The 15,487-nt window shown below is 40.5% G+C and overlaps 1 protein-coding gene across 1 annotated transcript; it reads right to left on the minus strand.

The window, feature by feature from the left end:
- Positions 1-9,023: 9,023 nt before the first annotated feature.
- LOC135710946 (mucin-2-like) lies at positions 9,024-11,979 on the minus strand. The gene has a single exon (XM_065233671.1). The coding sequence runs from the start codon at positions 11,949-11,951 to the stop codon at positions 9,024-9,026; it is 2,928 nt and encodes a 975-aa protein (XP_065089743.1). The 5' UTR covers positions 11,952-11,979.
- Positions 11,980-15,487: the final 3,508 nt, after the last annotated feature.

Below are 15,487 nucleotides of genomic sequence, written 5' to 3' on the forward strand. Positions count from 1 at the left end.
CAGTTTTGGTGTCGTAAGTAAAAAATTTGTGCTGCTTCTCAGTAAGATACTTGAGAAGACATTTAAATCCGTCCTAGGTTTCAGCCAATACACGGCATTCACCCCGACGTCCAATTGTAGTAAAAACTTAGCTTTCACGAAGTTCAAAAGTTCCATGCGAAGAGTATGGAAATCGGAAGTGGTTATCACAATACGGGGAATCTTTTCCTTCTTGGCATTAAGCCGGGAAAGTTTACTAGAATTTTTCTTGGATGATGGATCATTCTCATCATCCGTGAGCAAATCAAATTGATTACTCAAACTAATTTCATCAGAAGGGGGATCAAGAGTTTGACCCTTTCTTTTACGTTTAGGCAGTAAATTTTTATCCAAATCGACTTCCAAGCAGATTACTATAAGAATCTGAAGGATCGAAGAGGAATTTTCCAAATCGATATCCAAGAAGGATTACCTCGGGTAGGGTCCAAACAAGGATCGAAGAGGAATAAGAGTTGAACAAAGTAGAAAAATTTTACAGGTTGAGCACTGAGTGCTGTTTAAATTTGTTGTAGCTTTAGGTAATAGTAACACTTCCTTCAGCAAAAAGCAAATAGATCCGCACGGCAATTGTTTTCTTCATTAATTTTGTTTGCAATAAGTGAATGTCATGATTAGCTGAAATTTGTCAAATAACGTAAATATATACAATGTTTGCATAGATGAATAACCACCGAACTTAACTAGGAATCGGACCCAGCCGCCTCTAGAATGGACCTATGCTAAAATTGACTGAGGTAAGGAAGGCTCCGTAGTCTTATCTCCATGAATATGCAAAACTCTACAATTCGGTAAATCCACGTGTATGTAAATTGCCTTCACAGTTTAAAAAAGTAGTGTAAAATACCGTTACTATGATGCACATAAATGGAGTGTCATATATCATACAGATTTACATTGTAGATCGTGTAAATTTATGAGACATGCAATGAAATATTCCATTTGTTATACGCAACTGTCCATATTTGTAAATAACATTTCTTGCAAGTGGCTAGTTTACGTGAAATGGAAGTTTACATGCATGGATGTTTGCATGCATGGATGTTTACATCACTAGTAAAATTCAGAATGTTTTTCTGTGTTTTTTTGAATTCATATATCATTGAAGATTATCACGTTTCATTTCACAACACTCGACAATATATTTTCGGATCTCAGAAATGGCCTTGAAACTTTTTTTTTCAAGGTCCAGTATCAGGGAAGGCCGGTTCTCCATGAAAATCTTGTTCTTATTGTTCGCACTTCAAGCTTATTGCGTGCTCTCAACTTAGATTTCTATATGCACTTCCACAGTTGAGAGCTTTCGAAGCCGGAACCATTTTTGCATTGTATAATTGAGTAGGAAGTACAATGATACTTTATGCTCAGGGTACTCGATATATTTTCCAACTTAAAAAAAAACTTAACCGGACCGAGAATCGAACCCAGTAACGTCCAGGCATGGTCTTGTTTTGGAGCTGTGCCTTTATCGACTGAGCTAAGCGAGGCCTACATGAAAATGCAAATCATTGCAATTGGTGTTTCAAGAAACTCAAAAAATATATCTGAATCCCAGGAACTATTCGTCAAGGTACAGTATCAGGGAATGCCGGCATTCCATGAAAATGCAGAACCCACATTTAGGTTGATTTTATCTTACGGAACACATCAGTGTATGAACTCATATAATTAGCATTGATGTTAGTCGCTTGACATTTAAAAAAAACTCTGAAAATATTTCCGGATCTCCGGAATAGCCATAGGAACTATCCTTCAAAGTACAGTTTCGGGGAAGACCTATTCACCATGAAAATGCAGAACCTACATTTAGATTAACTTGGTCCTTGGAACTTGGTCCCATCGGGGAAGGGAGGAACTTCATAAAAATATTTAACTCTAATTATTTGATTCCCCGGTGTAGAAATAGCTGGTATTTAACCTTATATATCATTGCAATTGGTGACATTTCAAAAATCTTGGAAAAATATTTGCGGATCCCAGGACTGGTCATAGGAACTTTTCTTCAAGATTCAGTTTAGGGGAAGACCTATTTTCCATACAAATATAGATCACCACATATAGGTAAATTTCCTCTTACTAAAATCGCCGGTATTTGAAGTCAAATATCAATGAAGTTGGTTCCTTAGCATTTCAAGAAACTTGTAAAAATATTTCCGGATCTCAGGAATGGCCAACTATTTCATGGTTCAGTATCGGAGAATGTCAGTTTTCCATGAAAAAGTTGAACCCACATTTAGGATAATTTCCTCTTATTGAAAACAGCGGTGTGGGAACTCAAATATCATTGAATGGTCCCCATGATAACTCGGAAAAATACTTCAGGATCTCATGAATGACCTTAGGACCTATTATTCAAGGTTCACTATCAGGGAAGGCTGGTTCTCTGTTAAAAATGCTGAACCCACATGGAGGTTAATTTTCTCTCACTGAAATCACCGGCAGTTGAACATAAATATCAAAGAATATGGTCACTTGTGGCATTTCGAAAAACTCGTAAAAAAAAAATTCTGAATCTATGGAATGTTCACAGGAACAATTTTTCAAGTATTGGGGAGGTAGCTTCTTCGCGAAAATGCTGAACACCACATGAAGGTACTGAAATCACGGATTTTTTTTCTTACATATCACTGGAGTTGGTTAGTTGGCGTTCTCGGAAACCTGGAAAATATTTTCTGAACTCAGAAATGGCCATAAGAAACATCCTTCAAGGCGCAGTATCGGGGGAGGCCGGTTCAACATAAGAATGCTGACCATCATATTTCCAAGTCTACATACTCCCGACTGACATGTGTAGAGAGGAGCACATCATGCTGTAGACTGAAACTGATCGATGTGTCGGTCCGGTTTATGAAAATCGAAAATACGAACAACTGTTGCTCATATTCGGTTTTAGTACACGTCATTGCACTGTTTCTGTTCGTACACTACCAAGGATAAGTTCGGGAACACATAAATGAAAAATTAAGTTCTACATCACCTAGCCTATCTGACCTTGATTTGGATATGAAGGATAAAATGATTCGATGCATAAATGTTGATGATAATCTTTGCAACTTTCTCGAATAATGTTGTAAAGTACCTTTACGCTGATGTTAGATATGAGAGATACATGATAGTGAAACATCAAGGGAACCCCACATTTATAAACAGTAGTGTACGCTAAGCTGACGACGTTCTTCGCGAAGTAAATAAATATTTCTTTCTTCTGAAAGTAGGGATGATCACTTCTAATGAGAATGATATGTATCGTAGTCGCAAGTAATTGTGGCTTTTCATATCTGCCGGAAATTGACTGTTACACTCAGGCATGGAAAATCATTTACATTCATTTCGTGCATTCATTTACATTCATTTGCCCCTAACTTTTTTTATCAACAGAATTCCGCAAAACGATGTATAGAGTTTTTGTAGGTTTTGTTAGTAGCTACAACTTTTTTCCCTAACTCAAATCCGTATATCTTATGCATGACGAACCAGAGCGAACAGAAGCCACTACTGTTTTTCAGTGAATGTATTTTACATTCACTGAAAAACAGGAACATGATCTGCCCGCGCTAATTCGTGATGCATAAGAGATACAGATTTGAGTTATGGAGCTAATAACAAAACCTACTAAAGCTCTATACATCATTTTGTGGAATGCTGTTGATGAAAAAAGTTAGAGGCAAATGAATGTAAATGATTTTCCATGCCTGGTTACACTATCTATGTAAAGTTGTCGAGGTTTGTCAAACTAACCAAAAACTATTACTATTGCTTCTATTACAGATAATACGTCAGTATAATTCGATAATTGCTAAACAACCTTATTTCAGGAGTCTTTTAGTGTATAAATTATAAATTATAATCATTAATGTCTCAAAATAAAGGTTGCTCTGATTTTTTATATCGGTTAAAAAATTAGCGGAAGCGATAATCGCTATCGAAAATGTTCCTAGTGAAATGTGCCCAACTCTGGACGAAGCATTAACTTTTTTCAACAGTTGAGAAATGTTTTCACTTTATCAATAAACGTTACTGTCATTTGCAATAAAGCAATTGCCTATGTTGTAACTAACTGATGCATTTTTTTTTCTGCTGATATAAGTTATGCAAAGTTTCAGAATACATCATAGCAAAGTCTTGTCATTATCGCACAGCAAAAAAATAATTTTGATATCACATCAAAGTGGATGCACTACAATCATGTCGAAAATTTCATGAAATTTTTATGACCACATAAATAAACAAATGCAGTAAAAGCAGCGTAATGTCAGTTCATGCATTGTATTAATGATAATTTTGTCCTTTTTAGCAAGTAATATTACACCATATTTTCGACATGATTGTAGTGCATCCACTTTGACGTGATATCAAAATTATTTTTTTGCTGTGCGGCTGTAATATCGTAATTATTAATTGAATCAGCTCGGTGATTCTTACAACAAATCACACCGTCAATAGGGACTCTGTCCGCATCGCGGAGCTTTTTGAGGTATTGGCAATTATACCATATGACGTTTTGAATGTGACACTTTGTCATTCAGGGTGAAATGGAGGATGTAGGGAAAGGCATTTTATTTCTTGATGACCTTTTTCATTATCAACAACTTGAATTATTTTTTGCTAAACATACGACACCACTATTCGCATGCTTTAGTCAGCCGTCCGTAAAAATCATGTGAGCCGAAAGCTCCTCGCGAGAATTCGTGTTTAGTACATTTTTTTTTTCTTTCCCATGCCTTGTTCGCCATGTACCGGTACAACGGGAAAACGGTATGCATGAAATGAAAATGGAAAAACGATGCGAGGAAAGTCGGAAAATTGTACTTTGAAGTACACCAAAAGATTCCTGACATTCTCACGAATCTTCTAGTATATAATTATCATGTACTTTAGAATAAAGATCACGAGCTATCAGAGGGGAAAGATAGAACATGGTGTTTACACATTTGCAATCACGTGGCCGGAATTGGGTGGTCTTCATGTCGGAAAAACAACCCAGTTTTTTTGTGGGTTGGATTTTCCCAAAAATTTTCCAACTATCATGTTGCCAGAAAGTTATGCTAGAACGTAGTGTGCTTCGATTTTTCGATTAGCTTATTTTTCTAGCTCATTTTTGCGGGTTTTCCCAGATGTTCTAAAAAATCCCAGCAAGGGAATAATATCAATAATACTTCCAGACGGGGGCCTTAAGCAAGTCGCTATCAAAGTCTAGTGGTCAAAGTATGGGTTTAATGATCGCAAAATTCTTCGTTCCAATCCAGTCTGAGGTTTTATTTTATTTTTTACATGGTTTGGTTTAAGGGTAAGCTGAATTAAGCTCATGACTTCAACTCGGATGATTTATGATTTCGGGAATATTGGCTGCGTCACGCTAAAATAGCTCATGATATCATGAATATTATTCATAGTTTATTTTCATCCAATGAAAATACGCTATGTTCATGAAAGCATGAGTCATTTTCCTCATTTCGGAGATTGGATTTGTTCCCGTGCATATTGTAGAGTAATTGACATTTTTTCTTGAATCGATGATCACCATCCCGGATTTGAAAATGGCGTCAGAAATCGATTTCAAGCCTCTACACACCATCCTTTTTCCGGTTCCTGTTGTCACATTGCACAACAACATCTTATATAGCGGCGCCAGTGGTGTAGTGGTAAGTGTGATTGCCTCTCACCCCAGAAGACCTGGGTTCAATCCCAGTCGGCACCACCGGGATGTTATGAGGCATAACATTTCTGATCACGCCTTTCTGAAGTAAAGCGTTGGTTCCCGGTTCCTGAGTTGATGGGTCGATTCGAAGAGTCCAGGTGTGTGGGAGCTGCCTCCGTCGGTAGCATTGGTGCTCAGCACGGAAAACAAGATCGACGGAAAACAAATCAAGGAAGAAAAATCAAGGAAGTGCATGAACAATTTTGCTGAAGCAGCAACTTTCTATATGGCCAGGTTCTCGAGATACAGTTTATACAGGAAGATCACTTGCACACCAGCGCCGCGTAGTGGGAGTGTTCTGAAATAATATGACCATCATCCGAAAGGGCTTGGTTACCTGCACCAATTTGCTGAAGCCAACGACTTTCTATATGGCGAGGCTCTCGAGATGCAGTTTATATAGGAAGTTGCACACATGCACACTCGCGCTGCGTAGTGAGGTTTATCTGACCTAATTAAAGATAACCTGAACAACTTTGCTGAATACAGTAACCAGGATTTTGAGATACAGCTTATACATGAAGCTCATGTGCACACTAGTACTGCGTAGTGAGACAGTTCTGAACTAATATTGCCACCAGCAAAGCTCATCCTTACATTATCGAAGGTTCGCTAAACAGCGCGAAGTAACGAAAACGAGCTTCTAATCCTGCTGGAGGATGTCCAACTTGCTGTGAGACGGAGCCTGGTGTTTCAACAGGACGGAGCCCCACCTCATTCCACAAATGCGGTAAGACATTGAACCGTCCGCAGCATTGTTCTTCTTGTCACACTTTTCATACCGTCACTCCACGTGGCCAGTGATGTCCGATTACTACTCGATTAATCGAGCTAATCGATTATCTGTTAAAATAATCGACTAATTTTTAATTGATTATTCAATGCCTCGATTATCTGCTAATCGATTAATTGGCTATGATTAAAGGGTGATACGGTCAAAATTTGGTCAAGGGAAAACGCGTGTAAATCGGTGAAATCGTTTATTTAAAAAATCAAATTAAATTTCTTTTTCAAGTTCAATTAGTATAAAATTCAGGAAAAATATTCAGTTAGGCTTCCGCTTTTCCAAATCCGAATTGCCGGGCCTTACGCTTGACCCCTGCCATCAGATTTTGTACAGCCACCTTGTCCACCTTCTTCGCCGCAGAAAGCCAGTTTGCCTTGAACTGCTGCTCGCCCTTAGCAGTTTTTTTGGTCTTCTTTAGGTTCCGCTTAACAATAGCCCAGTATTTCTCAATTGGGCGGAGCTCTGGCGTGTTGGGAGGGTTCTTGTCCTTGGGAACCACCTGCACGTTGTTGGCGGCGTACCACTCCATGGCCTTTTTACCGTAATGGCAAGATGCCAAATCCGGCCAAAACAGTACGGAACAACCGTGTTTCTTCAGGAAAGGCAGCAGACGTTTATTCAAACACTCTTTCACGTAAATTTCTTGGTTGACAGTCCCGGAAGCTATGAAAATGCTGCTTTTCAAGCCACAGGTACAGATGGCTTGCCAAACCAGATATTTCTTTGCGAACTTTGACAGTTTCATGTGCTTGAAAACATCTGCTACCTTTCCCCTTCCTTTTGCCGTATAAAACTCCTGTCCTGGAAGCTGCTTGTAGTCGGCTTTGACGTAGGTTTCGTCGTTCATTACCACGCAGTCAAACTTCGTCAGCATCGTCGTGTACAGCCTCCGGGATCGCGCTTTGGCCGTCGTATTTTGTTTATCATCGCGATTTGGAGTCACTACCTTCTTGTAAGTCGATAGTCCGGCTCGTTTTTTGGCTCGATGCACGGTTGTAGATGATACACCCAGCTTATTTGCGGCATCTCGGAGAGAGAGGTTAGGGTTTCGCTTGAAACTACCGGCAACTCTCTTTGTCGTCTCAGCGGCTTCCGGTTTTCGATTTCCCCCCGATCCAGACTTCCTGGCTGTCGACAAACGTTCCCCAAACACTTTAATTACATTTGTAACGGTTGATTTGGCAACTTTTGACGATTTTGCCAACTTTGCGTGCGAGTAGCTCGGATTTTCGCGATGCGCGAGCAAAATTTTGATACGCTGCTCTTCTTGCTTGGACGGCATTTTGACAACTGAAGAGTGAATTCCAAAATCAAAATAGGAGCAACATTCTACACACACACACCTTCAAAATGAGGGATGTTCAGGTTTTTTAAATGCAAAATTGAAAGAAATACGTCAAATTGATATTGACCAAATTTTGACCGTATCACCCTTTATTGCACGATTATTTAAGTTTTCAATGGAAGTAGGAGTTTAATTTATTTCAGTGTATATAGAACTTACCACCCAGCCAACAAAGCATCGATTAAACTATGTTCCATCTGGAGTTGGGCAAAATAGCTTATCTGGCTGAGCGGATCAGACCCGTCCAGCTCATCAAAGGGAGTCGATTCTTCGAACACCACTCTAGCTCACCTTGAAATTATAGAAATGTTGACACAAATTCAAAATCAGAAATGAAATACGGGGTTTTAGTGACCATAAGCCAATAGAGCTACTAAACAACTGTACAACCGTAAACCAAAATGTGCCAAAAACATATCAGTAAAAGCAAAAAAAAAAAAGTATGCGAGAGAGCTACACCTACACTTTGTGCCTACACGGAGAACCAAAACTACCCAACGGTTAAGTTCTTTAAACTTACTGCTACAATGTTGATGTCTCTCACTTGCTCTCTTGTTGTTGTCAAAAACGATAAGAGCAAAACAACCCAAAATTGAGTTCTATTCACCCAACTGGACAGTTCCGTGCGCCAAGTTAAAATTGAGTAAATTGTGTAAAACTCAATTTTGAGTAGTTTAAACTTACCGTTGAGTGAAAACAACTTAAAAGTAAGTAACCCTGTTTACATCCGAGTGAATGACAACAACTCAAAATTGAGTAGGCGCTATAACCATAGAGGTAACTCTAAGACCAGAAGGTCCCCGAGAAACTTGCTCAACTTTTTGGCTCAGCTCTGGTACTCTCTTCGGTCCCAAGCTAATCGATGCACCCCTCGAAACATAAGAAAATCCACGAACCCCTCATTTTATCTGTCAAACTTCCATAGCGAAACAAAACAAACATAGGGTAGTACTAGAATTTCGACTAGAATGGAGAACGGTAATCGTTTTGATTGAGACCAATAGGCTAGTCAAGTAGTGAGCCAATTTTAAATCGTAAGTTGCCACTGATTGACTCTATTGGCTCAGATTTTGATAGTTCATTTGGCTCAAAACATAATCTCCGCTCACCTCTTCCCCTGATGATTTCTAAGAAAAACAAACTCATTTTGATGGGCGTTAAAATTTATTGAGCCGATTCTTGAGCTTAGCTTTTCGGATTTCTTCTGCCATAGAGAACGGTCTCGCAGTCACCGATGGAGGAATAATGGGCTGTTGGGTGATCCGCCTGGTGTTCTCCAAATAGCTACTGTTATCACTGGTGGACAATGGTGGACTATCACGAGGCGGCGGTCGTGGTCGGAAATTCTGTTGTCGCATTTGCTCCTGGCGCTGTCGTTGCCGTTGGTAGGTTTGCTGAGCGAGCGGGTTCACGTAGTGGTTGATGGTTCTGGAAATTTGACTGGGCGGTTCTTCGCCGAGTTCGAGCTCTCTGGCAACGATATGGGAGATCTGTTTACAGCTGACGTACAGGTACAGCCCGAATGCCGAGGCCAACACTAGTAGGACTAGGAAAACGCCAGTTAGCGAGAGCCATATGGCACTGGATTCGTCGTAGTAGTCTTTCTCGGAAAAAAGATTTGAAGGGTCGAACGGTCGGGATGGAAAAGGTCGAATCGTGGAAGGGGGGTTGGCTGTGGTTAACGGCGCAGTTGACGAAGACGTATCAGGAAGAATGGTTGCGAGTGTAGTCTGCGTTGTTGTAGGAGGGTTGATGGTAGATGCTCGCGTTGTTGGAAGTTGAGTTGACTGAATTGTTGTAGCTCGTGCAGTAGTACTTCGGGGAATAGTCGAAGTAGTTGATGGTGAAGCGGTTGTAAGAGCAGTTTCCGAGGTGGTAGACTGCAATTGAGGTGTAGAACTTAGTTCTGCTACGAACTCCGTAGTTCTTCTGGTTGTAGAGGTTTTACTAGTTGTTCTGGTACGACGGGTGGAAGATGTATCAGTAGTGGAATTCTGCGATTGAAGCTTTTCAGTTGTTTCATCAATCGCTGGTGTGGTAGTAACTGGAACAGTTGTACTTTGCCTTGTAGTACGACGAGTTGTTGTTGAGGATCTGGTCGATTGAGCCGTTGTTTCAGGGATCACAGTGGAAGTTTCAAACGTTGAAGTACTGGGCGTTGATGTTGTTCTTGTGCTGGGAGTGGTCCTAGGACTAGTCCTGGTTATAGTAATTGTGCTAGGTGTAGCGGTTACTGTAGTAGTTGTTACCAGAGATACGGTTTGGGGAACACTTGATGTAGTATCAGCTGTTGAGGTAGTTGTAGTCTCTACCGGAGGTGTTGTAGAACTCGATGTGCTTGTAGTAGTGGTTCTTGGCGTCGTAGTAGCTACAGGTGTTGTTGATGGTGCCGTTTTTGTTGATGTTGTTGTTGATGTTGTTGTTGTTGGTGTTGTTGTTGGTGCTGTTGTTGTTGTTACTGTTGTTGGGGATGTAGTTGTAGGAGTTCCAATCGTGATGGTTTGAGTGGTAGAAGCCGTTGTACTGGGTGTTGTAGTGGTGGTTGAGGGCATAGTTGTGAATGTGGTTGGAATTGTAGTTGTTGATCTGATCTGGGTTGCAGTTGTGGAACTAACAGGGGCAGTAGTTGTAGCTTCCGTCGTAGTCGTCGTTCGACTTGTGGTAGTGGTAGTTGTAGCTGTTGTAGTGGTTGGCGGTTCAGTTGTAGTTGACAGTGTCGTTCTACTTGTTTGCCTTGTAGTACTTGCTGTGGTTAGAGGAATAGTTGTAGCTACCGTAGTCGTAGTTGTATCTGTTGTAGTGGTTGGCGGTTCAGTTGTAGTTGACAATGTCGTTCTACTTGTTCGCCTCGTAGTATTTGGTGTGGTTAACGGAAAAGTTGTAGCTACTGTAGTCGTAGTTGTAGCTGTTGTAGTGGTTGGCGGTTCAGTTGTAGTTGACAATGTCGTTCTACTTGTTGTTCTTGTTCGCCTCGTAGTACTTGCTGTGGTTAAAGGAATAGTTGTAGCTACCGTAGTCGTAGTTGTATCTGTTGTAGTGGTTGGCGGTTCAGTTGTAGTTGACAATGTCGTTCTACTTGTTCGCCTCGTAGTAATTGCTGTGGTTAAAGGAAAAGTTGTAGCTACTGTTGTCGTAGTTGTAGCTGTTGTAGTGGTTGGCGGTTCAGTTGTAGTTGACAATGTCGTTCTACTTGTTGTTCTTGTTCGCCTCGTAGTAATTGGTGTGGTTAAAGGAATTGTTGTAGCTACCGTAGTCGTAGTTGTAGCTGTGGTAGTGGTTGGTGGTTCAGTTGTAGTTGACAGTGTCGTTCTACTTGTTGTTCTTGTTCGTCTCGTGGTTAAAGGAACAGTTGTAGCTACCGTAGTCGTAGTTGAGCGTGGAGTTGTAGTTGTACGTTGAATTGTTGTTGTCCGTAGAGCTGTAGTTGAGCGTTGAGTTGTAGTTGTGGGTTCAGGCGTAGTTGACCGTGCAGTCGTACTCGATGGTCGTGGCGTATAAAATTCATCTAGCTTCATACAAAATTCCTCCACAACCAACGGATTAAACACCGTCATATATTCAAATGCAACGTCTCCATCGTCGCTCATTTCAACCTCAAGCTGCAACCTAGCTTTTTTGACTTCTTTATCCACTCGGCCCGCAAACAAACTCCACGTCCTCGTGGGCTGACGCGTTGTCCAAACTTGGGCAATTATTGGCCTTCCTTGTCTATCGAGTTGATCCAAATCCAGAATCCTTATCGTAAGCGTGGACTCCGTTTTAAACAAGAACTGATACATCATCCGTAGTTCCGTAAAGGAATTCACAAAGAAACTGTCAATCGATTCGATACAACTAACACCGGGACCAACATTCGACAAGAAGTATTGCACATTCTCTCTGTATGGTTCAAATTTGGAGGATCCCACGTAGGCAGACAGACGCATTATTTCCTTTCCACCCTCCGAGCATTGTCGAATCTTGTAGGACGTGAAATCGTTAAAGTCAATCCGTTCGCAAATCGCATCCGCGGCATTCAAACTTATCGGTAGGAAGACCAATACAAGCACCAGCACAAAACTGCTCCTCAAGTGGTTTGAAAACATTCTAATTACGACTACCCGCCACACATTGACTTGGTACAAACTTCCGATAATGACTAACGACTGTGGTTTGTGAAAAGAAAATGACGAACATTCTACTTCTCCAAAATTGATATCGAAAACAGACAGTAACAAGTGATAACATGGCAAGAAGCATTCATTTCACGTCAATAATGGTCAGCTTTCACTGGATGCGACTGTTTCGGTGTCTGAGCTTCTTGGAAGGTTGCCTACACGGCGCTACAGATTCTACCAGTTCTTATCTATTGCGAATGGAACAGGGTTGAATGGTGCTCTGAACACTGGTTCACTTTTAATGATCTTTCTGTTTGGTTTGTGTTCCTTATCTGAAATAAAAATGAATCTAAGGTACAACCCAAGCGTGTGATTAAAGTAAAATTCATGTTCTTGGCTGAAAAAAAAAAACAGAAGAGGTCCAGAATATAGATAAGAAGACAATGTAAGTATTTCTGTTGTTGTTCAGGGCTTCAACCTCAATGCAGTTTGGCGGTAGAGTTTTGTTATTAGTTATGTGTGGTGGTACCTTAATCTTAATGATGATTGAGCTCCAATCCTTTGTGGCATAATTTCGAGTTCAATTACTACTTATTTTTACTGTCCGAAATGGTTCTAACAGTGTGAAGACTTATGATGATTTGCTGTTTGATCCAGAGTTGCGACCTATTACAATCCCGATCGTCAAACAGCTGATGGTAGTAAAGCTTAGTTCATTCCTATCAATGTGCTTGTCGCAGCACTCTCCATGACCAATGACCATCCATCAAGTTGACGAAAGAAGTAAAAAGCAATTGGTGAATGTCGCCTTCGGTGGTGATCTATCACCGATCGGGTCGTTCCCGACAATCACGACACTCATCTGTGCTCGTTTTGAACCAGTTGCTGCTTTGCTTGCTTATGTGAGTGTAATGGTGAGTAGCCCAGCAGCTTCCACTTAATTTTGCCAGCATTGTTTGTAACTCACGCAGTCGCGCGTGCCGAGACGAACTTGGAACTCGTAGGCATTGTTTTCATTTTCTTCTGTCGTTTCGCTTTTTCTCATCATCGTACTGCAGGAGTCTTCATTTTTTTCGTTGTGCTTTACATCATCAGCAGCGAGTGTTACGTTTTGCCTGTGAGCAGCGACCATTACTTGTGATTGTTGTTTGCCATGACAAAACGTTCTGTCAGCGATTGTCGGTTGATGCGTTGCCGAGTGTCGAGTGAGTGCCATGATATTTTGCATCACTGATATGAAGCTGTTAGATCAGCCATATGGATCTTACACTCATTGGGAGGTTGGCCCCTTATAGAAATTAGCTTGTTATTGTTTAATATTTGTCTTTTATTTATGACTTCAATAAAGCTTAAACTAAGCACTTAAATTTCAGAAATCGAAAAAGCATCCCCTTTGCGAATCTTCTGTTGTAGACAGTAATGGCATAATCTTCACTCAAATTTTGTTTTCGCTCTCAAGGACTCGAAATAATCACTCGTAAATTGGAATAAAATATCAAGTAAGGTATTGATTTTACAAACTCCTCTGATATTGCGAGGTTATTCACAACATGTAAAATTACTCCTACGAGTTAACTCAGCACAAAAATGATTCCGTTGTATATCGTTTTCATAGAAAGAGAAATTATAGTTTGCAATCTCTTTTTACTCTTCACAGATGACAGACACGAAGTTACTACTGCCAGCAGTGATGGAAGTTTCGGTTCATGTTCGAGTGTACAACAAATATCTTGAAGCTCAAACTCACCACGTTTGGTGAGAATTGTAATTGGTGAGTTTTGTTAACATGATATTAGAGCTACCTCATCCAAAGCTTGTAATTCGCCGATTTTTCACACGAATTTTGACAGTTTCTTATAGGATTTGGTGAGGAAGTGAGAGAATAAGAAAAAAGCACGCTATGTTTCACACATAAACTGACAGTCACACATGCAATTTCCCCATAGCAGTAAAGAGTTACAGAGCTCTCGTCAACGCCAATATCATCCTCTGTTTGATGCATGTTGATTTTGTTTACGATAATCAAATAAGAGTAAAGGCTGGTCCACTTAGAATCCAAACATATAAAACCAGTTGTTTCTCGGGATTGATTTAAAGTAAGAAAAATGTGATTTTTTTTCCTTGGCGATAATTTTGACCAGTTTTGTCCAGTATTTTTCAAATTCCTCGATCGATTTCGCTGTCTTAAAGTGTTCTCGCAGATATCCCTTGGAAAGGGCCCAAAAAGTTTCGATTGGCCGGGCATCCGGACAATTCGGAGGATTCATCTCTTTTGTCACGTATTGGTCATTTCATTGTATGCTTTGTACCAAGCAACCGTCTCTATCGAGTTGTGCATTAACGCCAAATCAGGCCAAAATAGTACTGAGCCATCATGTTGACGGATCATGGGCCACAGACGCTGATTTAAACACTCCCGAACTTAAATTTCAGTGTCAATTGTCTCCTTCGTCACAAATAGCTTTGAAAACTAGCCATACTTACACATCGCTTGCCAAACCATGGCCTTCTTATCAACATTTTTGGTAAAATTGACTTATCAACATCGTCAACTTCCTGACCATTACGGACTGTGTAGTATTGTCCCGGAAGCTTCTTGTAGTAACATTTTCCGTATATTTCTTCATCTATGATAACACACGCCAATTTTCCACACAGCAGGCTATCATATAGATTCCGAGCCCTTGGTTTGACGGATGCAACGTGCTTCTGACTCCATTTCAGATTATTCTGCTTCTTGAACGTTTTCAGCCCGTTTCTTGCCTTTGCACGTTGGACGTTACTCTTCGATGTTCTTAGTTTATTGGGGCCAAATCTCGAACAGAGGCATTTTTTCTTATTGACGGAAGCATGGAAAATCTTCCGGATCAGTTTTCGGTTCTCCGATCCCGGTTTATGGCCAGATTTCGGTGTGTCCTCAAAGGTAACTTCTTCGGACTGCTCCGATACTTACTTTCTCCATTTTCACCAACTTTTTTATTGATAGGATGGGAATAGTGCACAATTTGTGTACGATCTGTTTGCGCTTTTCCGAAGAAATGCCTCGTATTTTGATGATTTTGTAAAAAAAAGAATGCACTTTGCACACAGAAACTTGTTGAGCAATATGTAAACAACCACACACATCGATGAACAGCTGATAAACATCATCGGGGCGGAAATGGTGGTGAGTTGAAAGTGTGCTGATACTTTCTAGGACACCCTATAGTACAACTTTTTTACTACACGTATCGAGATAATGTTCAAAAATCAAAAGAAAAGTTAATCGATGGAGCCTTGAGTGTAAAATTGAACGCATTTTCGCTTGATGCCCTCCATCAAAGTCTTTACAGAGTCATCCGGTACCAGTTTCTCAGTTTTTTTTTTCATTTTCTTAACATGTCCTTCTCGTCTTTGACTGTCTTCTTGCTCTTCCAAAGTTCCCGCTTCATTATTGCCCAGTACTGCTACACCGGGCGCAGCTCCGGACAGTTTGGCGGATTCATGTCCTTTGGAACAAAATGGACAGAATTGGCCTCATACCA

The sequence above is a fragment of the Ochlerotatus camptorhynchus genome, unplaced genomic scaffold (genome assembly GCF_037179485.1).
Source record: "Ochlerotatus camptorhynchus isolate MF236.1 unplaced genomic scaffold, CSIRO-AGI_Acam_v1.1 ptg000408l, whole genome shotgun sequence".
In the NCBI taxonomy this organism is placed as follows: Eukaryota; Metazoa; Arthropoda; class Insecta; order Diptera; family Culicidae; genus Ochlerotatus; species Ochlerotatus camptorhynchus.